Here is a 27276-nt window from a genome sequence, read left to right as displayed (position 1 = left end):
TCTATGATCATAGCCACACAACAAAAACTTTGACATAACATTCAAATGCTTGACAACATAGAACTGGCAACAACGTAACGGTAAATAAGGATAGAATCACTGGAAAATGCACAGAATAGTAAAAGAGCTATAATATAGTAGTCATGCTCGATATTCACCAAAGTATCGATACATCGTATCTATACGGATTGTTAGGCTCTGTATCGATACCCTATGATATCTTAATCAAAGGTATCGACATTGCAAGTATCGGTACAATATATCGATATCGATTACAAGATATTATTTTAGCCACTGACAATGAAATATATATAAATAGGTATAAAGAAAAAAATTAGATTAGAATAAAATATAATTATATTTTACCGAATATAAAAAATCCTATAGATAAAATATGTGAATCCCAGAATTCGATAAACGACAAAATTGGTTTCAGCCATAGGTACTGAATGCTTAGTTATTTTAGATTTTCTATACGATATTATAATTCGGTGTATCGATACCAAACATGGTATCGAAACAAAATATCGAGTATCGATACCTTAATGTATACCAAAATGGTATTGTAGTAAGACGATACGATGTCTACGAAGATGAAATTTATATCAATGAATTCTGCTTCACTTACTGATGATTGTACAATGATTTTTATTCTGTGGATGTGGAAAACGTTCTTTTTTATGTAATTTTTATTTAGAAGAGTAATTCTAACCACTGTTGCCATGGTTATACAAAATAATGTTCTCTTATGAAAAATAAAAATCTTGATTTATAATAATTATATGTCATTTTATTCTTACCTACTTTTAACAAAAAATTACTGTTTTTTTACCAGCGTTAGGTTAGATTTGGTAAGATTTAGTTAGGTTTATTACCTTTGGTTTACATTTTTAATAATAAAATGTTAAGAAAAATATAAAATTTTTCAAATATTATAAATTGTGAGCTTCCCAATCTATTTTAAGTTAGGTTCAGGTATATTGCTTTACATTTTTTAATTAAAAGATATCATGGAAAATATGAAATTTTAAGTTAATACATATTGTGAGATTCCCAGAGTGATTTATGTATGTATTATTAATATACCTATGTAGTATTTTAATAAATCGATATTGTGGGATTCACATACAGACTTCTGACCCTTAGATACAGAATCTAGGAATTCTCAAGGAATCAATGCAATATGTTCTGTGAACGTGTATTTGTGTTATGCGCAATATCAAAACATTGCATTGAAGCATTTTCAACCCATTTCTTGTTTGTTTGTCACCAAAGAAAGCTATAATGGAGTGCAGTGGGTGTATACCAAGATTTACTGAAAGTTTTGCGTTGTGCTTAAATAAGGGTAGTACCAAGAATAGGTAATGTTTAAAAATAACATGATTTAAAATGTTTAGAAAAAAAATAATAACAAAAAATGTGATATGAGAAGACTAAAAGGTAAGAAACCAAAGGAGACAGTTGCACGGATTCTTTCAAAAAAGCTCAGTAACAAGGAGCAAACATATGATCCAGAAGAATCACTTGAAAATATATGTCAAACAATTAACACGATTAGAGAAGAACATTTAATAGAAAAAAAAGAGAATAGGAAACGTTGGATAAATGACCAAAAACTTCAACTCATGGAAGAAAGAAGAAAATCAAAGAATAACAAAAGAATGTACAAAAATATTCAGAGACAAATAAGAACCAATTAGTACGATTAGAAAATGAACTGTCCGAGATCTTCACAGTTGAAAAAGAAGTTAGACAGGGTTGCATATTGTCACCGGTATTTTTTAACATATACTCTGAAAACACCTTTGGAGAGGCCTTGGACGAATCAAAAGATGGGATGGCTGTAAATGGCCAACTTATAAGCAATATTAGATATGCAGATGACACAGTGTTGCTGGCAGACAGTGCGCAGGGTCTTCAAAGGATGATTGATAAAGTTGTGGAAGCATGTAACAAATACGGCCTAAAACTAAAGTGCAAAAAGGCAAAAATAAGGATCATTAGTAAGAACACCAACATAAACGCCCAAATTACAATAGGCGATACACCTTCGCCTAAGAAAAGAGCTTCTGGCGAAAAAGCCAGAAGCTCTTTTAACAGCCTTAGGAAAATTCTCTGCAACTTATCTTTAAATATTAATATATGCGTAGAATTCTTAGATGTTACGTCTTTAGTGTCCTCCTCTATGGAGTAGAAAGCTGGAGCCTTACAGAAGATGCGCCATAAAACGATTAGAGGCATTTGAAATGTGGTGCTACCGACGTATGTTGAGGGTCTCATATATACACCACACAAGTAACATAACTATTCTCCAGGGGCTAAGAAAAGACAAAGAAATTATTAACACCATAAAAAACAGAAAATTGGCTTAATTCGGCCACATCATGCGTAATGACAAGTACCGACTTCTACAGTTGATTCTACAAGGCAAGATTGAGGGTAAGAGAGGCCCTGGACGAAAACGTATATCCTGGCTGGCCAATCTTAGAAAGTGAACTGGTCTAACGTCAACTTATCTATTTTGAGGTGCTGTAAATAGATTAAGATGGATCAATGTCGTCGCCAACATCTCTAGAAGATAGACACGTTTGGAACACGAGTTATTGGAACAAAAATACGATACATTTACACAAAAAGGTAAAACAAGCAGCTGGTCTCCAAAAATCCAATACAGTTAGCAAACTGCAAGATCAACAGAAGAACATCATCAATAGGGATAATGACCATTTACCAATCACATCAGATGAAGTGGAAAAAGAAATATCACTACTAAAAGATGGCAATGCTCCTAGACCTGACAATGCATATGCTGAACTCATAAAGCTATTTAACACCGACGATACTCAACAACTAACAAAAATATTTAATGACATATATTTAAACGGAGTAATACCAAAGTCATGGCTGAAGTTAACGTTTATTGCTCTACCGAAGAAAACAAAATCCGTATCCTGTAATGACTTTCAGACCATCAGCTTAATGAGCATCATTTTAAAGTTATTTCTAAAAAATCCACAAGGAAAATAAATTCCTGCAGCTGGCTGTATACCATGTATCACAAAAAGAGGTTTAAATCTTTGTATGTAGGTATATTTAAAAACCCTTAAAAGGGCTACATCAAAAAACACAAACGTTTTCGGAATAATAATTCCATCATCAGGTTAAAAAGCCTAAAATAAGTATAAACCATGTAATTAAAGCAAACGTGATTGAAATGTTGACTAAGGTTAAAAAAGCAAAATGGTTATACTTACAGGTTAACATGCCTGAGCCACCAAAATATTAGGGTACAACGCTTTACAAAAAATTGAAGTTACCAAAAAATGTACATGTTGTTGTTTAAAAGTGAGTGATGTTTAACACTTTATTAGATTTAACTTCAGGCAACACATAACCATGCCTCACGTGAGTACCAGCGCCCGGGGAGTAAACCTCTTCAAACGGACATCAGCTGGTAACTGATTGACAAGATAACTATGAACGATGTCGAAAACAGAATGTCAATGCAACATGGAACAGTGTTGGTTATACTGGAACGTATATGGAACGTTTGTGTTTTTTCATGTAGCCTTTCTAAGGGTTTTTAAATATACCTACATACAAAGATTTAAACCTCTTTTTATTTCTATAAATCATAAATCAAAGGATATATTTATAGACTACGCGAAGAAAAAATCAGCCTTACACTTACAGTTTGGCTTTATTTAGCATACAAGTGCTGTTTCAACGAAGTAGATATGTGAATTGTGATATTTATGCATGCTTTATTGATTACCATAAAGCGTTCGATGGGGTAAAATGATGGACGACAAGCCGATCGAGATATTAACAAATATTGGAATTAACACTTGTGATCTAAGAATTAGTAGAAATTATTTACTGGAATCAAACATCGTCTATCCGTACAGAGGCAGGAGAATACGATGATATAAAAGTCAAACGTGGGGTCCTACAGGGATGTATACTATTATCTTTGCTGTTTAACATAAACTCTGAGTAAATATTTTAAAAAGCAGTAGAAGATGATGAAAGAATGTATCAATAACATCAGATAAGTGGGTGACACGTATCTGATGGATACGTGTCACCCACTCCAACCAGGAGTTAATGAATAGAATTACAGAAGTGAGTCCGATATATCGACTTTCACTGAACATTAAAACAAAATATATGATGATCTCTAAGAAGGAACAGCAAATTGAAAGAATCAGTTTGAATGGTCAACCTATAGAAAGAGTAAAAACTTACAACTGCCTTGGTACGGACGTCAATGAGAATTGGGACCATTCTCTAGAAATAAAATGTAGGAGAGAAAGCAAGATCTGCATTTCAAAAAATAGCTAAGTTATTCAAATGCCATGATTTATCAGTACCCATAAAAATCAAGTTAGTACGATGTTATATCTTACCTATACTGTCGTGGACTCTCACAGACGCTACTTGCAAGAAAATTGAGGCTTTCGAAATCTGGCTTTATCGTCGTATCCTGCAGATATTTTATACCAACTACGTTACAAACCAGGACGCTTTATTAAGAATGCACAAAGGAAAAGAGTTGTTAACCACAATAAAAACAGCGAAAATCGAATAACTCGGTCGCATCATGAGGATCAGCAAAAGATATGAATTTCTGCAATTAATTCTATCTTAAGGAAAAGTAGAAGGAAACCGAGGACCAACACGTACGTGGTTCAACACAACAACCACAAATCTGTTCAGAGGAGCAGTTTGCAAAATACAGATTGCCATGATGGTCCCCAACATTCGAAACGGATAAGCACTACAAAACCAAGCAGAAGGTGTAATAAAAGACAAAATAGTGTGTCGATGTAGCAACGAGTTGCGAATGAACACCAAAGTAAGTTTAAATGTAATAAACTTGTCCCAATACACAAAAATACACCCAAAAGGTTTGGATTTGCTAGGTATCGGCAAAGAAAGGGACTTTTTTGAAAGCGAATAAACTGCCGGTAGAGAAAATATTTATGTTGGTGACAACTTTATAACATTTAAAGCCACATAGGCAATAATTTGTAAAAGACCAGTTCGGGATTTCTTTTAAGACGATGGTTGACTGTTACTCGTTTTGCAAAAAGTTTTTCAGGATTAAATGATGAAACACTATTAAAATTAGTGGCCTGCTTATTAAGAATGCATTCAACTATTTTTTTAAGGTAAGTAATCTTCATTGAATTATTAGATCTGTTAAAGGTTAAAAGTGGCAACAATGCCGCTTGTACATAAAATTATTGCGCATGACGGCTATATTGTTTTGACATATTAAAAATCTTGATCATTTAAATCAATATTATGTATTTTTTTATAATTTAATTGTAAAAACAAGTGATATTTATATTTTAGTTACGTTTTTTTAACACACACGCATTTGCTTTTTACGTAAATTGTTTTGGTTAATAATACTTTTTGTATTTCTTCTGTATTTTTTATTTTTTTTGTCACTTTTCCAGCAAAGAAAACATTAAAATTTGAGTTATTTAAACTTTTTCGACTAAGTCCACCAAAATTGGGCATATTTGAGGCGTACCTAATAATTACCTTTTGTATTTTTTTATTCAATGAAAAAACCTCCGGGAACTTCATATCTATATTTTTCTAATAGTTTTTTAATACCACGAGCACACAGACTTACACACATACACTACTAATAATAATTATAAGAATTTACAATTTACAATACCAAAATATCGAAAATAAAAACTCATATCTCAATAGCGCATGCGCCTAACTTGCCATGCCATTGCAACAAATATGTCAAGTGGGCAACAAAGTTATTTCATACTCATACATGTGCAGTACATTACGATAGTTGCACGTTCTACATTTAAAAAGTACTTGGTACTTTTAGTGTTTAAATTTCAGTCATTTGTTTTTTAGTTCCAAATTTACTGAGAATAGTTCGTCGGTTTATTCTTCAGTTAGTTTAGCTGCTTAATATGGAACAACTCAATATAGAAATAAGCAGAATAAATTTAAATAAAGTGACGAGGCTTCAACGTATAATTTTTGAATCGTTTGAAATTATTCAGCATTGTTGTAATACCGTTGTGTTAAATTGTGGACCGCTATTGGTAAGTTTGAACACATTTTCCATAAAGTTGATTAATCTTTAAATTGGCGGCTATTTTAGTAAATTGACATTTTCGTTTACATTACTAAACGTATAATTATTCTAAGAGAAAGTAATACATTTCTGAATACTAGAATTTAGATAGCTTCTGAAACTGTTTTCTTGTGACATTTAGACATGTTAAAAGTTGAATATTTTTTTATATGGGATTATAGTATAGGACCAAGGGGGCGTTGAGTACGCACTTTTATGTCCCCTCGTTACCTTGACGTTTTTATGTGTTTTTTGGTGCGTATAATCAATTTTTCAACAACAATTATTGTTTCAGCTTTAAAATAAACTTTGCAAAATTACTTTATCTTGTTGTATTGTATTAAAAACCTATGTAACCTATGAAAAAGTTGTAACTATTAAAATTAAAAATTTGCGAACTAATTTGTTAATAAGAGATTTAAATAAAATTAAGATATAAACTTTGAAAACAAATTAAAACGAATAAATTAAGATTTGGTAAAGTTTCTATGTTAATTTTTGACTAAGATAAGCTATTTTTAATAACGCGCCCTGCTTAAATAAAGCTTAAAATGTTCGTTTTGAATTTTTGTACAACTTCCATAAATCAAACTCCTCACTTTTGTTTAAAACTTTTAAAAACAAATTACTTCCCCACTTTTTACCGAAAATTTTAACTATAAACTGCTATAACTTTTTTATGTATAATGATAACGTTCTATGCATGTCTGAATCTACATGGATATTTCGTATTTGTATTGGTTTTTATTCGCTGCGAGCTGACCGTGCGCAATATTAAAAGTTCCATATCTTGGTCAAAATTTAACATGCAACATTTATTATAATGGCTATACACCCTAGCGTGGGGTGAAACTGCAAAATGCTTTCTAGAGCCTATTTCTTGGGTGGATCAGTCCCTTTTGTTAATGGTATCTTCTTTACGATATCCTTTCATTTTTCCTGTCTCTAGTTTTTCCTCTCCATTCTCTGACTCCTGCCCTTTGGAGGTCTTCTTCAACTTCTTACAGCCACTGTGATCTTGGTCTTCCCCTTCTCTTTCTTCTTCTTGGATTCCATTCTATCATTGCGTATGCCACTGCTTCATCTCTGAGAATCTGTAATGATGACGCACTTCTTCGTGTTACTCGTTTCGAAAAAAGTTAAGGCATTTAATATAGCTGTGGTCTCACTTGTAAGTATACTACAATTTATAGGTAAGTGTATGCTGTAGGAGTTTTCTTCATCAGAATAGTAAGCAGCAGTATGTCCAACTGGGGTTTTAGAGAAGCCGGTACAGATTTGTAAGTAGTTGGGGTAACGGGATATGATTTCTGCAAAAATATGTTTAATTATCGAGAAGTTTGTATATGATTTGTGATACTTTCTTAGTGTTAGGTCAATGGTCAGTAGGCGGGTTGTCCATGGATGAGAAATTGCATTTGTATATAGAAATAGACCAACTTGCTCCATGTTAAAATTTGTGACTATTATTCTTTCTATTAGAGGAATACAATTTGTTGTCTTTTTAAAAGACAGGATGCCAGTGTGGAAAATTGGGGAGAAAAGAGGATGTTGTTTTTGAATGGAAATTTTGGCTGAGGCTGAGGTGGCTCTTTAGCTACAACTTGTAAACTACTAGTGGGGTTAGTTCTAAATGCACCAAGTGCCAATCTCAAAGCTGTATATTGAATACTGTTAAGCTTTTTTAAGGTAGTTTTGCTTTCGGCGTTATAATAACGAATGCAACAGTAATCTAGTTTACTCCTAATGAGTGATTTACATAAGTTTAATAATATTGTAGTATCTGCGCCTCAAACATTATTAGACAGAATTTTGAGTATATTTCTGGTAAAAGATAAACCTAGAAAATAAACCTCTTCTGATTGTTTTAATGATAAATTATTTAAAGTTAGGTAAGTTGAATACAGAGATCTTTTTTTAATAAAAATTATTTAATGTGTTTTTTCTGTAGAGACACACTCCAATTTTCAATACGAGTTAAAAAAATTTGTAAATTTTTAGTTGCCGATTCTATATTGTTTGATTTAGTATAAACGACGATGTCATCTGAATAGATACTGGCTTTAATAGGTGCTTCTTTAATTTCATAAATAACACTATTGATAGCAATTAAGGATAATGTTGGACTTATTATGGAATCTTGAGGGATTCGATTATCTAATTTTCTTGTTGAGATTTTAATACCATTTATTCTAATTTCTATTGATCGATTATTAAAAAAATTGTACAAATTCTAGTAGGAGACATATTTTCTAGGGGAGTGATAAATTTTTTGCCTTCTAAAACTGAGGATATAGCTGTATTCTGTTTCAGGCATACCTATTCTTAAGATAGTCATCTTAGAAACTCTGTGTTTGATTCATGTTGGTTGAGGTAGTGTTATTTAAAGCAATATCATTTGAAGTCATGATATTTTAAGATGCCGCAAGTCCGGCCCTGTAGCCAGTTCAAAAACTGGTCGTCATTCTGGATCCAGACCCAAACTTGTTATATCTTTCTGTATTTTGCAGGTTATTTTTCTGATAATATTATTTATAATAATGTAATTTCGAGTACTCACGTCAGTCTATATTGGTGAGCACTAGTGTAGCACTATAACTTTATGCACAGATGAAACAACAATTTTGAATTCAACATTCAAAATAATTTTATTTTTGTACGGCTTTAAACGTGGTATATTGTACCGTAGTCAGGACCGTACCTCAAAATCAATCGTTAATTTGTTGGTGCAACTGGACATTATTATTTTATTTTAATAATAATATTTTAGTGACGATATAACTTTTTTAAGATTTTACTAAAATATACACTCTCTTCGGTTTATGGTTAAATATGTCAATTTTTATAATTATATTTGATAATTCATTGATATGTTTTCTGACATATTTTTTCTGATGTCTTTGAGAGAAATGTCGACTCTTTTATGACTCTCAGGTTAAGGGTCATTGGCGCACATTTTATTTTGCATTTTATCTGTATTCCGTTTTTCTTATTTTTCTTTTGCCAAACTATTATCTAATTATTATCTATCGTTTATCTATCTGTCTGATCAGCTTTTTATTCACCTACTTTTGTTGTTTTTTTCGTTACAAAATAATAAAATTTTGGTTAATCGTAAGATTAGGCGTACCATTTTCTTTTAATAATAAAAAATTAATGCCCTCAATAAAATATTAAATCAACCCAAATCAGTTTTTGGCACAACTTTCCTAAATATATTTTTTTACCTTTTATTAAAATTAATTTATTTTTTCTAGGTAGCGGACATGTTTCAACAAATTCTGCCCACCGCATTTTATCTTAGTACTGGATATTGGCCCCTGTATGATTCAATGAATGATCGGATTCCTTGCATCTGTGAGTTCATTAATGTTGAGTGTATACACGATCATTCAATAACTCCATGTTTTAATATTTTTCAAGATGTTCCGGAATATATACTTTTCAAAGGTCGAAATAATCAAATACAAATGGTGGTATGTATTTATTTTACAGATATCAGTATTTTTTTTTAAATTATGAAAAATTGCGTTTGATTTATTGATTTATCTTAACAAAAAATTATTGTAACTACGAACATATTACTATTTAAATGGGAATAAGCCACAATTAAAGGTTAAAGTACGTTTATTGACGTTTCAATTTCTACTTCGGAAATCGTTCTCAAAATACAAACATTAGTAAATTAAACAAATTTTGTTTTTTTGTTACTTAGTGAAAAATCTGGTTACCCATAATGAAAGAGGAAGTTATTAAAAGGAAAATACCAGTATTGGTAAGTCAGTAATATATAGAGGATACATCATTTATGTTTTTTAATTAACAAACATATAAAATCGGAATTTGGTGTTTATTGAAAGTAAACTAAATGCACGATCAAATACTTACAATGTCAGGATAGTATTATGAGGTTTTTTTCCTGGTTTTTCCCTCATAATTTACTATGGAATCACTAACAGGAAAATTTTACTGTCATCATGGCGTCTTTTTAAAGACGAATTACATGTCATGATCTTTTCTGAGGATATTCTCAAGTTAAAATTGATTTCATGTAATCGAATGTACTATCTTATAAGTAAAGTCGTCCCAGGAATGCAACTCAACAATATTGGCCATCATTTTAAAGTTGTCTACTTTAAAATGTATAATGTATGTCTAAATTGTTAATATAGATGAGTCAGTTAAAATTAAATTAGAAGAATTTTTCACTAAGTAACAAAAAAACAAAATTTGTTTAATTTACTAATGTTTGTATTTTGAGAACGATTTCCGAAGTGGAAATTAAAACGTCAATAAACGTACTTTAACCTATAATTGTGGCTTATTCCCATTTAAATAATAATTACTTTAAAATGCCACAAAAAATAGCTTCAGAACAATATTACGAACATATATACAACGTATATTACCCATCACACTGAGTCGATTAAAAATGTTCTTTCAGCAATTCACATCGAAATCGAATTTGTAAATACAGTGTATTCACAAAAGATACGTCATTTCTTTAAACTTCGAACTACAGTAAGTCAATAATTTTAAATAAAATGGTGAAAAAACAAATCAGTTATAGTTCAAATAGTGTTTAAATTTGTTTAAAATATTTTTTTCTATATAAATATAAATTATTAGACTTAAGTTTAATTTGCTCAGACGGGAACCATGTAGCCGTTACAATTTATACAGGCAGTATGTTTCCATATGTTCCTCAGTGTTAACACAGAAGCGAAAGCAAATCCACGTTACTTATAATAAACTAAAAATAAAAATAAAAATAAAAATAAAAATAAAAATAAAAATAAAAATAAAATAAAAATAAAAATAAAAATAAAAATAAAAATAAAAATAAAAATAAAAATAAAAATAAAAATAAAAATAAAAATAAAAATAAAAATAAAAATAAAAATAAAAATAAAAATAAAAATAAAAATAAAAATAAAATAAAATAAAAATAAAAATAAAAATAAAAATAAAAATAAAAATAAAAATAAAAATAAAAATAAAAATAAAAATAAAAATAAAAATAAAAATAAAAATAAAAATAAAAATAAAAATAAAAATAAAAATAAAAATAAAAATAAAAATAAAAATAAAAATAAAAATAAAATGTTTATTGCCATTATTAGTCTACATTTCAAATTGTTTATATTTCATTTTCTTCTTCACGACGTCCCGCTCTTGCACCGCTTGATATTGGTCATTTTTCCTCTCGGATTCCTGGACTTCTGCTGGTGGCATCCTGACGTCTTCTTCTGTAGGTACTTTTTGTGGCATCGTACCTACTTCCCTGGTTGGCTGTTCTTCGGCAACCTTTCGGCTAGACCCTGATCAGGTGGTCGATCAGCTTATGGGTGCTTCTGTATATCCTCTGATTCCTGGTTTTCTCGAGGATGTCCCTGGTCTTTCGAAGTCTTCTTGTGGCCTGATGGAAGAAGTATCTTGTCCTTTTCTCAGCCACCTCCCTCAGTGGTGTGTACTGGAGCCTTTCTTTGATAGTTGCATTGGATATTGTTTCTTCCCATGTTGATCCGTCTATGATTCGGTAGCATGATGTCTCTGTGGATTCAAGTCTCCTCCAGTTGGTCTCCGCTATTGAACTCCAAACTGGGACTGCATATAGTATCACCGATCTAACGTAGGCCTGGTACAACTGGATCTTCTTGGCCTTCGTTAGTGGACTGGTCCTGAAAATATAGGGGAGAATTAGTTTTTTAGCAGCATTAGCTTTTACCTTTGTTTTTGTGTATGCAACCGGAAGTTGAGTTTTCTGTCGAGGTGAACTCCTAGGTATTTGACTGCGTCTCCTGTTTGGATCCTGTTTCCTTCTACTGTGATTTCGTGTACTGGTGGGTTATGTTTCTGCGTGAAAATGATGAATTGAGTCTTCTCTGCGTTGATTTTTATCTTCCATTCTCTTCCATTTGTCTGTGAACTCCGTGATTTTTCCATGGTGGTTTTCCATATTTCTGATTATTCTTCTGTCATCTTCTCCGGTTGCATACACTGCTGTATCGTCTGCGTAAAGTGCTGTTGAGGTTTTTGGATCAGTTGGTAGATCTGAAACAAAAATATTGTATAAGATGGGTGCCCTGAGGCATCCCTTCCTGGATTTCTTGTTTCGTTGACATCTTTTGGTCAGCTGAAACTTGAAAAGTTCTATTAGATAAATGCATATTACAAATATTGATGTTCTTTGTTTTCTGTTGAATCTTATCTTCGTATCGCTGATAATTCTTGCTAGCTGAAGTTCGCAATTCCTTCCTTTTCTGAATCCGAATTGTTCTTCTTGTATAATTCTTCTTCTTTCTGCATGTTTCGTCAGTCTTTTGTAAATGATTTTTTCCAGTATTTTTCCTATTGTTTCGAGGAGAGATATTGGCCTGTAACTTTCTGGTCTTCTTCCATTCTTCCTAGGTTTTAGTAGTGGGATAATCTTGGCGTGTTTCCAGTTGTTTGGGAAATGTCCTTTTTCTACGCAGAATTTGAAGATATAGTACGGTTGTACTATAATCTTCTTTGGTAGTTCCTTGAGGGTGATGTTGTGAATTCCTTCAGGACCTGGTGTTCTGCTTCCTTTAAGTTTCCAGATGATTTTGGAAACTTCTTTAGGGCTGGTGTAGTCTTCTTCTTCTATTAGGAATTCATTTCTTCTTTCGATCCTGTTGTATTCATTGTTGACTTCTTCTCTTGTTCTTGCGTCTGACATGTGCTGGTTCTGCATATGTGTATTGCATCCGCTTTTTCTTGGGTGTCAAAGTGTATTCCATCGTTGTCTATAATTTGTGGCATCTTTTGTTTTCCTCTTCTCTTGGCTTTCAGCATCTTCCATATATTTCCTTGATTTTCTTCAGCTTTTCTAATGTTGTTGTGCCATTGGTTTTCTGTAAGACTTCTCAGTCTTACCCTTATTTCTTCAGATAGTGTATCTCCGTATTCCTTGAATTCCTGTCTTCTTGTTCTCTGGAATGCTTTTCTGGCATTATTTCTGTCCTTTATTAGGTCCTGTAGTTCGGTTGGGATGATGATACTTTACTTCAGCCGCGGACTGATCTTTGTCAACTATAAAACCAGCTAGTGGGTGTGGCCTACAATAGCTAGTAGCATTGACGTCAGTCAGTAGGAGCAGTGACAAAATTTGCGAGAAATCTATCGCAAGTTACTTGGTTTACAGCTCAACCAAGAGAAATAAATTAGTATTTTTGAATCTGAGGCATCTCTCGAGGCAGTTGTATACGGGTAGCTAGTGCAACTGGGGTAAGCCCTCAGAATACTCATTCGGCGCGTCGGGAAGACAGTGCTCTGCCTCTGCTGATATTAATAACATATAAATAATAAGTAAACAGAAATAGATATTAAGATAATGAGGTGAGAATTGATTTTGCTCAGTAGACTGTCAAAAAACAGAGTCGTCCAAGTAAACATCTCCCAATATCGTCTGACCGCACTTTGCGACCACAGAGCTGCCAGGCGCTCGACTATGAATGCGAGTTTCCCCCTATCAGCCCTATAATCTCCTATGCAAGTTTCTTGGCCCCTACCTCCTCGCCTCCTCTCCCTTCTTCCCTTACCCAACCCTATGATGACATAACCATTTCGACAACAGCTTTATCATGTTTGACACTTTAACACTTTTACAAACGTAGGTACGGATGCTGAATCAGTCAGCAAAATGCATAACATGGTCTCGCTGATCCAACAGAGGGATCGTGACACAATAAAAACAAGATCGTGAATCAATAAAAAATGCACAAAGACAAGAACAAAATCATTTCCACAAAATCTCCTTCATACTCGGGACTCTCTTCGAGACTCTCTTCTAAAGCTGGAGTAATAACTTCCACGTCTGCTTCACCGGTCGGCAAATAACAAAATACCCACTCCAGTTACGTACACAAAGTGTTACTCTTTGAAATGCCCTAATTGCGGTGGAAACCACCGCTCAAACGCCTGCTCCGATGCCAACAAACCTATTTGTTCTTAATGCCAGAGGAGTCACCCGGCATATTCTCATAGTTGCAAGGCCCACACAGCTAAACCGCCGAAACCACAACAGGTACAGCCGTTGTCTCCCAGGAGGGAAATACCGCCGCTCACCCTAACTCAGGAGATGATAATTCTCATCTTCTACAATATCTAACTGCTTGCAGCTTTATTCCCGCTGTAAACTCAGCAAATTTTACAGATATCCAATGATATCGTGTCTAACATGTTTGGACACGTAATTTGTCCTATAATACAGGACAATCACCTTAACACATTTTCACTCCCAATATACTAAATTAATCTAATGAATGGATTGTGTGATAGGTACTATGGGAATTACTGGCACAGGACCGACAAACATGGAAGGCAATAGTAAACGCGGCAAAGACTCACGAAGAGTTGTAGCGCCATTGATGATGATGATGATGTGACAGGTACTGTGGACTGACGGGAGTCAGTAGAAATACACACTTAATTAATAATCTTTTATACTTTATTACCATCGTTCTAAGGACCTAATTTCAAGCAAAAACGGTATATTCGTGAGAGGTAACATCCCTAGCTCCCCTCACATCATTCCGGCGAATGTCAACATCCCCGATTCTGACTATCTGACAATTAATATACATATCAATAACGAAACATTTACTATAATCTCGTAATAATAACATCCGCATGAACCCCTTTTCCGACGAGCTTTTCGAGTACTTCGCTGCTCTTAATAAAGCCATTCTCCTGGGTGATTTAAATTATAGAAAAACACAAATCCAGAGGGCATACATCTGTCCGATACACTTTTCGAACTCTTCATAATAAGAGTCGAAAATTCCATAGTCGATCATATAATTTTCTTTACATTACATTTTATAACTTATGACAATAATAATTACTTGCAGATAATGGATTTCGGGGCCCAGCAAGCCAGACTTCTTCGTGTACTGGAAGATGTATCATCTGACAGTAAAATAGAGATTGGTTCAATAAGTAATTAATTACTTATTTACATGAAGTTAGAGGAGTGGCGAAAGAGGCAAACACTCCTGCAGAATAGTGGAGTTTATTCATTTCCGACGGTATGCTAGATACAATAGTTGAATTTACAAAAAAAAAAAATATTGAAAATGTTACATACAACCGAGAAAGATCGGCACGACCCACAGATAAAACTGAAATAAAGGATTTATTGGACCTTTTCTATTTGTCAGGCTGTTTAAAAGGTGCTAGACTAAATCTTGAAGAACTATGGGATAGAAAAGGGTGTGGAGTAGAAATGTTCTGGTTGACATTGTCCCTGGGAAAGTTTCGTTTTTTGCTTCGTATGTTACGTTTTAATGATAGGGAAACAAGAGGAATACGAAAAGCCCTAGATAAACTAGCTTGAATAATTTTTTTTTTTTGAATAATTTGTTATGACTTGCAAAGACCATTATACAGTTGAGAGTTGCGTTACGATTGATGAAAAATTGGAGGCATTTAGGGGACAATGTAGTTTCCGCCAATACTTACCAAAAAAAGCCTAATAAATACGGCATTCAAATATTTGCACTAGTAGTCGCATTGAGTAGAATGTCGCTGAACAACTGGTTTACAATGTTACCACTTATAAATGATTTTTGGGCATACATACATTAAACTTATGTAGGCACAATAAGGAAAAATAGACGTGGAATTCCTTTGTTTAAAGAGTCTCCGACTTTAAGAATATACAGTCTAGAACTCAACTATCAAGTATGGTTGGTTTTCAAAAAGATATTACCCTTGTATCTTATACTCCAAAACAAAATAAAAACGTTTTGTTAGTCTTTAGTCTACATCACATAATTGATGAAGATTCAGGCAATGAATATAAACCAGAAATTGTCACATTTTATAATAAGACAAAAGGTGGTGTTCATATACTAGACCAACTTTGTTCATTGTACAATGTGGCACGTAATACGAGTAGGTGACCTATGGTAATATTTTATTCAACTATGAACATAGCAGGTGTAAATGCACAAATTGTATACAATGGTAATATCCTTGATACCAGTATGAAAACATTAATAGACGAGCAGGAGATCATCATCTTAAAATGTACCACCGCAAGTAATATAGATAGACGTCAAGAAGTTGCAAATACTAGAATTCGAGAAAATTTGCCAGATATGCCTACTGGGGCAGAGAAAATGTTTCTTTAAAATAAATATCTCATGTTTCATTTGTGGTTAAATAATTTTTTTATTAATAAACGTTTTTTTTGTATCAAAATGTAGGGTTGTAAAGAAATGTCAAAACATATTAAAATAGTATATTATTCAATATCATATTCACATATCCGTATTTATAGGAATACAGTTAATTAATAAAGGCAAAGAAAATATTTAAAAATATACAAAAATATATATTATTTTATATTATATTTATATCCCGATATTATATATTATCGGGTCTGGTGAACCCGGCGCTATAAAATTTGTATTCGAAAGAGGCGCTACCACCGCAGGGTTAAGAAGTTATCAATTTTTTTTTTTGTTTTTATGCCTGTGCGGGCCATAAAGTGCACTTAATGCCCACCCGGGCATAACGTATACTGCTATGTAGTTGGTAACTGAGCAATAAAAAGACAACAATGAACTAGTATGTTATATAATATATTATGCACAATCTCTTTACGGCGACCGGTTTCGTGGTCTACATATTATGGTATTGACAGATATGGGTACAGGAATATGTACAGCAGAAATTGATACCTGTACGGATATCTATAAGGTGTGTGCTTTTGTCCTGCAAATTGCTATATTACTCCAGTCGTCAGAGACGAAAATACCACTGTAACTCTAAAAATTATACGAAATAACTGAATTTTACTGAGCATATTAATTTTAGGACTGTACAAAGGATGCAAAAAAGTTTACCACTTTTACCCCCGGGCTTCCCCCTAAAACCCCCTCGAAGGGGGATAAAAAACGCAAAAAAATCGATTTACCACGAATCTGTACACCGTAGAAAAAAATGTTTTAAATAAAAAAGTGGCTAAGATAATTTTAAACAAAAATGTTTATAAGCATTTTTTGTGTAGAATAAACAGTTCTCTTAGAAACAACGCTTGAAGTGACCATCGATTTCGCATGTCAGTTACGAGCGCAAAATCAATGTTTAATACTATTTGAATTAGCTCGATGGTAAAAATTCTATATCTTTTGATTCAAGTGACATATCGACAAAAACCAAGATGCATTTTAAAGGATAGGAGTTCAGCTTTTGTATGCAGTTTTTGTATTTTACCGCAAATAAACTCAGATTTTATACAGGTGGTTCTCACGAGATCAATACAATCTATCCTTTTCATTGACTAGCCACTATGAAGTTTTAATTACCAAGTTTTAAATACTTTTCAATTACACTAGTACGTTTTTCAAAAGAAAAAACTTCTGCAATAAACTACAAACCGTCTTCTTAAATGCATTTCTCATGACGTGTAATTTGTTGTAATGTAAAACATTAAATTCTGCGTTTTTTATTTACATTTCAAATTTCTCATATTTGTTACCACAACTTAAAATTGAAATTTCATGTCATAAGTTTTAAAGATTGATCTCTAAGAATTAAAATTTTACTACAACTGGTCACTGAAAGTGATCAATTTTATTGATCTCACAAGAATCATAAAAAATGGCAAAAATCGCGCCACGTTTATTTATTTATCACCTGTATAAAATCTGAGTTTATTCGCGGCAAAATCCAAAAACTGTATACAAAAGCTAAACCTCCTCCTAAATTTAAAACGCATTTTGACTTTTGTCGATAGGTCGTTTGAATCAAAAGATATCAAATTTTTACCGTCGAGCTGATACAAATTTTATTGAACATTCATTTCGCGCGTATAACTAACATGCAAAATCGACGGTCACTTCAAGCGTTGTTTCTAAGAGGTTTCAAGAGGGCAATGGTTCATTCTACACAAAAAATGCTTAAACATATTTTTGCTTAAAATTATCTCAGCTACATTTTTTATTTCAAATATTTTTTTCTACGGTGTACAGATTCTTGATACTACTAAACATGTAGCCTAAACTTAGTAAACAGATGTGAGTGAATTTATGTTTTGTTTAATTCATCTTTGTACTTAAATTATAATTTTTTGATATCTGAACTAGGACCTTTTTAATAGTTTTTGGTCATTAAAAATATCGGACGCTATTTTGTAGGCTAATTCTAAATAGGGAAAAAAATTCTTAATCATATAGCTGTTCTTGAAAATAACGTAAAATGGGCTCTCCAATGAAGCGCCATGGAGAGACCATAAAGATCCCAAGAGAAATTGGCACACTTTCGCTATTTTTAATGATTACGTCATTCAAAAGTCATAAGAGCTATAAACAAGTGTCTCACTTATATTTTACAGAATGTTATATTAACCATAATGGAAGAAGTAAAATCACAAATTATCGTTATAAGGTACCAAGTCAAGCATATTTATGATTACAAACAGTATTGCGACGAAGTCACTGTTGACCCTGTATTTTATTCTGCGTTCAGGTAAGTTTTCTTTCTTTATCAGTCATAAAAATTTATATACTAACTTCGTTAAGTTTCTAGTACAGTCTTCTTTTTATTATGCCGTCTTCCAATAAAGGTTGGTGGTCACTTCTTTTAACGCTTCCCTATCTTTTAACACTGCTTTTTATCTGCTTAACACTGAGGTTAGTCCAATCTCTGATATTCCTCAGCTAAGATTTCTTCTTTGTTCCTAAAATTTTTTTTCTTCTACTGCATGATATCGTATAGAAGAGAGAAGAGAGTATTTATCGTTTCGAAGTATGTGGTCCAGATCAGATAAGATGTTTTTCTTATTTTAATTGTGTTCATAAGATTTATGCAATGTCCAATTCGTCTTAACACATCTTGAGAAATTTGTACTCCAAGGAATTTTGAGAATACGTCTATATAGCCAGATTTCGAGTTCCTCCCATTTTTATACGGATTGGGCATTTAGAGTCCAAGTTTCTACCCCATATAGCAGTTGCGACCATACAGAACATTCGACAAACCTCAATGTGATAACCATACTCTTTCTTATTTGTAAATATTGACTTGCATTTTTTAAATCCTTTTCGAGCTATCATAGTATAGTATAAGTAAGAAATATAGTACAGCGTAGTATTTTGAGTATTTTTTATTAACATTTAATCTTACAGCAACCATCCCCCTTAACTAATGTAGCATAGCTTTTGTAATCAATAGATTTTTTGTAATTGTTAGAATTATTGATACTAAAATTACTTTATAAAAACAGAGTTAAATCTAAAATTACAATAAGCATACAGTTCAAAATTTATAAAATTCAGGAAAAAAGCTATGTCCCCGCTATTTTTTTTATTTATTTTAAAAATACAAAACCTACAACTTCTTTAAAAGAGACTTTTTATTATTACAGTTATAATTTGTCGGAATATTAATTGCACAACACAGTAATTAACAAGAAATCAGATAGATTTTTTGTAATTGTTAGAATTATTGATACTAAAATTACTTTATAAAAACAGAGTTAAATCTAAAATTACAATAAGCATACAGTTCAAAATTTATAAAATTCAGGAAAAAAGCTATGTCCCCGCTATTTTTTTTATTTATTTTAAAAATACAAAACCTACAACTTCTTTAAAAGAGACTTTTTATTATTACAGTTATAATTTGTCGGAATATTAATTGCACAACACAGTAATTAACAAGAAATCAAGTAAAATAATAAACTTAATTCAGTTTCTTCAGCTTCCGTATTTTCTGCGACACTATCATCATTTATTAATAAATTTATTTCCATTATTGTGGAAGTGTCCAATCTTCTTAAAGTATTTTTCAACTTTGATGACTTTCGGTATTCTTTTTCGCTAGACTTCTTTGATAATACTCGATACTTCGTTTTTAATTATCTCAATCACCTTCTTATCAAATTTAAGAAATGTATTTGCACGTCTTATACTTGCTACCCATGCTTTTCGGCAATACTCTCTAGGGCGTGTAAGTTGTTAAATTAAATAAAACAAAAAATACTAATTAAAAGCTCAATTCATTTAAAAATGCTCAATTTCATTTTGATGTTATATTGCAAAAGTCAGTTTAAAATATACATAAACAAATTGGTCTATCATTGCGTTTTGGAATATATAGATTTGTTGAACGTCCAAACTTTAACGTTTGAAATACATTGTTTATTTCTTACCACAATGTTAATCTTATTTTAGTCGGAAGAATATGATGCTGCAATATTACAGTAGAAAGTTTACCCGAAGTATAACCACGCGTACTTGGTTAATACCTATATAAAAAAAATAGTGTAAATAGTTCAAACACAAATGAAATTTTTTATTTTGAAATTGAAAGTTTTTTATAAATAAACATTTTCCCATGGTAAACTTTGGGTTAACTTTTTACTGTAATGTAGCATAATATTCATGCTTTCGATTAAAATAAGATTCAGCTTATGGGTAAAAAATAAACAATGTGTTTTGAACGTTAAGTTTAGATGTTTGCCAAGTCAATATATCCTGAAACGCAAAGGTATATTAATTTGTTCATGAATCTTTTAAACTGACTTTTGCTATATCAAATCAAAATAGACTTGTGAACCTATGTAGTAAACTTTCACCTCATATTTTTTGGTTTTTAAATTCGATATATAACCTATTGAAAAATGGCATCGAAAAACGTTGAAATCGCCATTTTTCGGCATGTTAATTCTTTAGTTGCATTTTAAGTTTAAAGTATTTTACGAAAATAATACATGAATAACGTATTAGAATAATTCAAATTATTAAAAGAAACTTTAAAGCAAAAAATATATTTTTTATAATTTGATTAAAAAGCGGTAAATAAATAAATAATAATAAATAAATAAATAGGTTGGTCTGAAAATTTTTTCATTGAGATGCTTTTTCCATTGAAGAAAATCATAAATTGTTCTTTGAGATTTTTTATTTTTTAAGAATTTTTTTTATTTTTAAAGAAAATTTAAAAGTAAGTTCTTTAAAGTAGAAAGAATTGAATAGGATAATTTGTTTTTTTTTTTCATAAAATCTATTATAAGTAAAATATTTACGAAGTTTATTAAAGCAGTATATACAGGGTGGTCCTTAAGTAATAGTACAAACAGAAACCGTAGGTTCTGCACTTTAAAATATTACGATTTAAGCCAATTTGCTTCAATAAAATCTTGATATTAAGAAAGATACAGGGTGTTAAAGTGAAAATTTAAAATTTTATTTTTTGCTATAACTTTTAGGTTTGTAAATATTTTTGGACAAAAATTTACAGTTGGATGCTGCTGAGTAGGATAAATTATAATTTTATACTTACTTTAATGTAACTAATAGAGGGCGCCACATATGCCACATGTATGGCATAAATTTGAAAAAAAAAACATTAAAGATACATTATTTTACATTATTTTTACAAAGAAAAGGTATACTTGTTAGTAACCTGAGAATTCAACCGTTTTCGAGATAAATGCATTTTATAAGTCAGCTGCACAATAATTCTTAGTTTGATATTTGCGCGGTAAAGCACTGAATACCTGTAGATAGGCCTAATTCATAGTTTATTCTTATTAAAACAGTTCAAAGATGATAATGTAACATCACAAAATACTTTGTTATGGGTGCTAAATGTCTTATTGGAGAAAATATATTTCATCTTCTTTAGGTGCCGTGTCCGTATTCAGACGTTGGCCGTCATCATGTTTACAATTTCCCTTTGCTATCGCTTCTTAAGTTTCTATAATGGCGTTGTATTACTTTTTCTCTATTGTAAAATGCTAAAAACCCAAAATATGTGGTTTATGCAAGATGGTACACCACCACATTCTAGAGAGAAGGCAGTTAGAACATACTTAAATACAACTTTTCTGAACGTTGAATTGGTCGTGGTAGTCATATTCCTTGGCAATGTGGTGAGATATTGATATAATTATTTAATTCATAAAAAATCCGAAAAGAATACTTATTGTTCATTACGTAAATTGTTTACTCATTTTTATTAGGACAAATAGAAACTAGAGCACAGGTATTGAATAAAACATTTGCTACAAATCTAACCTGAAAGACTCAGCATTTTTACAAAAACATCAACGTTGTCCTAAGAACCGATATTGTTATAAATATAGTAAACACACAGGCAATTTAGTTCAGCATAATATTAGTTCGCTAGTAAATTCTAATAGTCCCATTTGTTCGAGATATAATTATACATTAATATGTGTTATTTGTTATTATACATTAATGTGTTTAATACATAATTTAACTTCTGCGACAAATAAGATGTAGTTCCATAATATACCATAAGATTTGGATATGTACCCAAAATAATATATTCATCCATTATACATTATAGCCACCACGTAGCCCCGAATTTAATCCGCTTGATTTTGGTGTATGGGACGCATTAAAACAACGTGTCTATAAGAATCCCATAAACATTCGCAACCAACTATGGGAAGAAATAAATACTGCAGCAGTTTCTTTAGAACCAATGATGCTATTTAATATGAGACGATCTTTTATGGAATATATTGACAAAAGAATTAAAGAAAATGGAGGACATATCGAACACTTACTTTGACAAAAAGTTATGTTATTTAGTTTAACAGGTAAACAGAGTTTTGAAGTTATTAATAAGTATACTTTTTTTTTTGTTAAAATAATTTATCTTTAATATTTTTTATCCTAAATACAGGTAACTTAAAGAGCAAAAAAGTTAGTTGCAAATTTATACCACATATGTGGCATAAGTGGCGCCCTCTATCAGTTACATCAAAGTGTGCATCACATTATATAATTTCTCATATTTAAAAGTACCCAGTTGTAAATTTTTAAACATAAATGTTTACAAACATGAAAGTTATAGCGAAAAATAAAATTTTAATTTTGCATTCTAACACCCTGTATCTTTCTTAATATCAATATTTTATTAAAGCAATTTGGCTTAAATCGTAATATTTTAAAGTGTAGAATCTACTGTTTCTTTTTGTACAATTACTTAAGGACCACCCTGTATATTAATCACAACTATTTTTTACAATAAAAATTACCTCAAATATTCCTAAAAAAAATAAAAACTGGAAAAAAATAGTTTAAACAGATTAGATGGTTTATTTTACGACCTAATTATTTAAATAATAATACATATTCGTAATGTACGCAAAAATTACATACAAATTAAAAAAGAAACGTCGAAATATATAAACAAGAAACATAGATACAGTTAACAGCTCTTTCCCCCTCCTGCGCTCTCACTAGTTTCAAAACGGACCAAATTTTGAGGACCACAATTTTGAAGCTTGTGAACGATTCCATTAAAATGCAATCTTTTTACGCGTTAAAACCTTACAGTATATTCGTTCAGATGACCCTAATAAGGTCTCTTGATTGTTAACAAAGATGCTATCAATTTATAAAAAATGGCACTAACTTCGTCCCAAAGTGTCCTAGGTCAAATTTTATCCTTTAAGATTTGTAAAAAAATTCAAGCTGTCAAAAAAGCACTTTTTTGCAGTCATTGGTTAAAAAGTTCCAATTGTTTATAAGCAAAAAATTGACATGTTTTTGCCAAATTATTTTGCAATATTTAAAATTATTTTGCTTAATTTTTTTTTTTAAATAATATTAATAGAACAAATCTTCTTTTAGATTACATCCGTGTATTTAACGTACCTATTTAATTTTCTAACTTATATTGTTGCAAAACAATTTAATTTGGGATAAACAAATTAAATAGCTTTTAAACTCTTTGACCGGTCGACTTGAAATTTTGATCTTATTTTAAGCACTATAAGACCCAAGATTGTGTGTAATATAAATGTTATAATTTTACTTTAAAAAAAGTTATTAAAATTGATAAATAACCGAAATTTTTTACTTCTTTTCCAACTTTCTAAGCAACAAATAAGAATAGGAACGTCTCGAAAACGTCATTTTGTAGATTTTTATATGACTTATGTTTCTTCTCTTCTCAAATTTGTTTCAAACGCTTTACTTTTTGCTGAATGATGAACAAACGAAAATTTACCGTGTTTTGACCTTAATTTGTTAATAATTAATTAAATTCAAAAAATCGACTGCAGACAACATATAGGTTCTTGTTATAGAGCTCCATATGACAAATCTCGTAATGAGCGGAAATATAACTATAGACAATAATATCATACAACAAACAGACACTTACAAATATCTGGGACACGAGATAAAAATATAATCAAACACATGAAATACAGAGGCGAATAGGCCTGACATGGGCAGCATTTGGCAAATTAAGCCATACTCTAAAAAGTTCAATTCCCATGTATCTCAAGCAAAATGTTTATAACCAATGTGTTTTGCATATACAAACTAATGGAGCAGAGACTTTAATACTCACGCAAAAATCTGCGAATAAACTCGCAAGTTACACAACGAGCCATGGAACGTGCAATGCTGAACGTGAGCCTTCAAGACCACATAACAAACCAACAAATCAGGTAAAGATCAGGAGTTCAAGACGTCATCGAAAGAACCACGACGCTTAAGTGGAACTGGGCAGGGCACTTAGCCAGAATACAAGATGTACGGTGGACATGACGTATTATGGAATGGAGGCCCAGAAAATATAAAAAAAGTCGAGGACGACCACCGACTAGATGGACCGATGATATAAAACGTGTAGCGGGAAACTGGCTACAAGCGGCCCAGTGTATAGAACACTGGAAAGAACTGAGGGAGGCCTATGTCCAGCAGTGGACGAGATTGGCTGATTGATGATGATGATGATAGAGGTCCATACTACTCAAAAGAACTGTCGGTGGCCTGGCTGGACTAGTGTCACAAACAGGGTACTTTTTTTGCTTATTTCCCTGGTTTTATAATATTTGTTGATTTCAAATATCTTTGGCGGGTATACTATTTTATATGGTAGTTTTGCTGTAAATATAAGTAAATTTTTTATATGATTTTAGGTGCAGTATGCGACCAGTTAGACAAGTGGATGATTTCTTTTTATTCTTCGAATTGCATCCCTGTTCGATGCCATTATATGGAGCATACTTTAGAGATTTGAAGGACTTCAAGCTAAGTCAGCCACCAAAATACTATATTGTGAGCCGGTGTTATTGTCCCGAGGAGGTGCTTTATATAGATCAAATGGTCACTGGAACAATAAACTTCGATGACGACTATAATATCGAATTATCTAATTTAACGTACAATAAAGTTGATGTTAATAAACAACTAAAATGTATTCTCTCTACACTAGAACAAACAACTGAGTGTTCCAGTTGGAAGCCTGTTCAGATAAAGAAATATTAATTTTTATAATTGATTATATAGCAAATAAAGAAATAATTACAAATGTATGTTTTTTTTATAAATTTATCCTTAATAATAAATTTTATTAAACATATTAACTAAGTATAAAATATTCTCAAAACTGTTTTTTGTGGCATGTACAGCTGGTTCTTGAAAAAACTGATACGACTTTTAGTAAGATTTGATCATGTTAAGCAGTGTATTTGATTGGTCGGACATTATATCATGATACTATGATTAAGAAGATAGGATATTGCGCATAAGTCGTGACGTGATTGGAGAGTTGCACGTTCGTAATGTCAGTTTTTTGTATGTGTCAATAAATAATCTTTAATAAATAGTTTGGAGATATCCTTCTGTGTACGATTATTGTAATTATTAAACCTTTATTTAATATTATTATTTTGCTAATTGAATAATTTCATCACAGAATGCATAAAAATCCCATTTAACTTTAACAAGAATTCAAATTCTACTCTCCAATGACGGCATGCGCGAATACGACCGATTTTATGCTACGGGAAGATCCTATCTTGTTAGTCATAGTATCATGCATTATATTATATTTATTATGACAGATAAATAATAAAATAAACAAACAAACAACAAACAATTTATTACATATTTTATGTTAATTCATAAATTGTAATAATTATTAAGGTCTAAATTTTGATATTTTGAATTCCTGGATTTTATAAAGAGTATATAAATGATAGTTTTTACATAAAATAAGGTTATTATTTTTATTATTAAATGAATAAAACAAACGACTTAACAATATATTAAAGCAAGAATTGTAACCAAATTAAAAGATAACTGGGCACTATCAGAGGCAGCAAAACATTTTAACATAGACACAACCACAGTTTTTCTATTAATAAAAAATGGAGGAAACAAGAAACTCTTGAAAGAAAGGAGGGGTCTGGACCAAAACTATATTAAATTTAGATATGTAGCTTGTAGTCTTCAGTCCATCTGCGTGAAAGGAACTATGATATTGTCTTCTTTAGAGAGCTCTTCCCAAACCGTTGTATACCGTGCCACAGCTCTCAGCATTTTGATGTATAAAATTAGGCCGATACAAACGTTTTAGAATAACCTCCCACACATTCTCGAAAGGTTTCGATGTTATTCTGGAGCCACTGGTTTATTATATTTGCAGTGTAAACAGGACAATTATCTTGTTGGAGAATAAAATTATTTTCTGGATATAACTGTTCTTGACTGGGAAACATGATGTTTTCTAAAATATTCAGATAAGTGTCCAACAAACCTGCCATAAATACGTCATACCATTCCAATTCCTTTAGATGAAACCCATCCTCATATATTGGCGCTAAAATGAACAGCTGCTCGATATCTATCAACATATAAAGGATTAAATCTATTATTTAATCCTTTATCTATACACTCCAATTTTGCCCTTTTTAGAACATTGAAAAATTTTCTCATCTGTAAATATTACCCTGTCCCAAAAATCGTGATACTGTAGCTGTTGGTTTAAAGCAAATATAAGTCTTGAATGCTTCTGTTGTGGTGCAAGAGCTTGTTTTTTGCTGCAGTTCGGTACCCAAAACGCGATGGTTTAACTCTGCGCCAAGTTGTAGTCTTTCTTCTCGGAAACTGTGACATAATTTTTGCAGTTTTCGCATCTTCAAAAGGATGGTCTTCCAGAACCTTACTTTTTTTCGAGAGTTTCTTGTTCTCTCCATCTTTTATCAATATTAAAAACTGTTGTTCTGTTTACGTGAAAATGGTTCGGCAGATAGTGACCAACCATCTTCTAATTTCGTTACACTTCTTGCTTTTAGTTCTTTGCTAGCATGTGGAGCCATTTTTATGACAAATTTTAAGATTTGG

At 31.6% G+C, this 27276-nt stretch overlaps 1 protein-coding gene across 2 annotated transcripts; it reads left to right on the top strand.

Moving 5' to 3' along the window:
• The first annotated feature begins 5822 nt into the window (after positions 1-5822).
• Positions 5823-25475, top strand: LOC140439296 (uncharacterized). Of its 2 annotated transcripts, XM_072529135.1 has the most exons (5): positions 5823-6089; positions 9379-9478; positions 9545-9597; positions 18489-18622; positions 25068-25475. In XM_072529135.1, exons 1-5 carry the CDS (start codon positions 5955-5957, stop codon positions 25414-25416), a joined length of 771 nt encoding a protein of 256 aa, XP_072385236.1. In that variant the 5' UTR covers positions 5823-5954; the 3' UTR covers positions 25417-25475. The 2 variants fall into 2 exon arrangements, with proteins under 2 accessions (XP_072385236.1, XP_072385227.1); XM_072529126.1 differs by having other exon boundaries at positions 9379-9597; positions 25068-25474.
• Positions 25476-27276: the final 1801 nt, after the last annotated feature.

This window comes from Diabrotica undecimpunctata, chromosome 1 (genome assembly GCF_040954645.1).
Source record: "Diabrotica undecimpunctata isolate CICGRU chromosome 1, icDiaUnde3, whole genome shotgun sequence".
NCBI lineage: Eukaryota > Metazoa > Arthropoda > Insecta > Coleoptera > Chrysomelidae > Diabrotica > Diabrotica undecimpunctata.
This window is presented reverse-complemented; position numbering and strand designations above follow the sequence as displayed.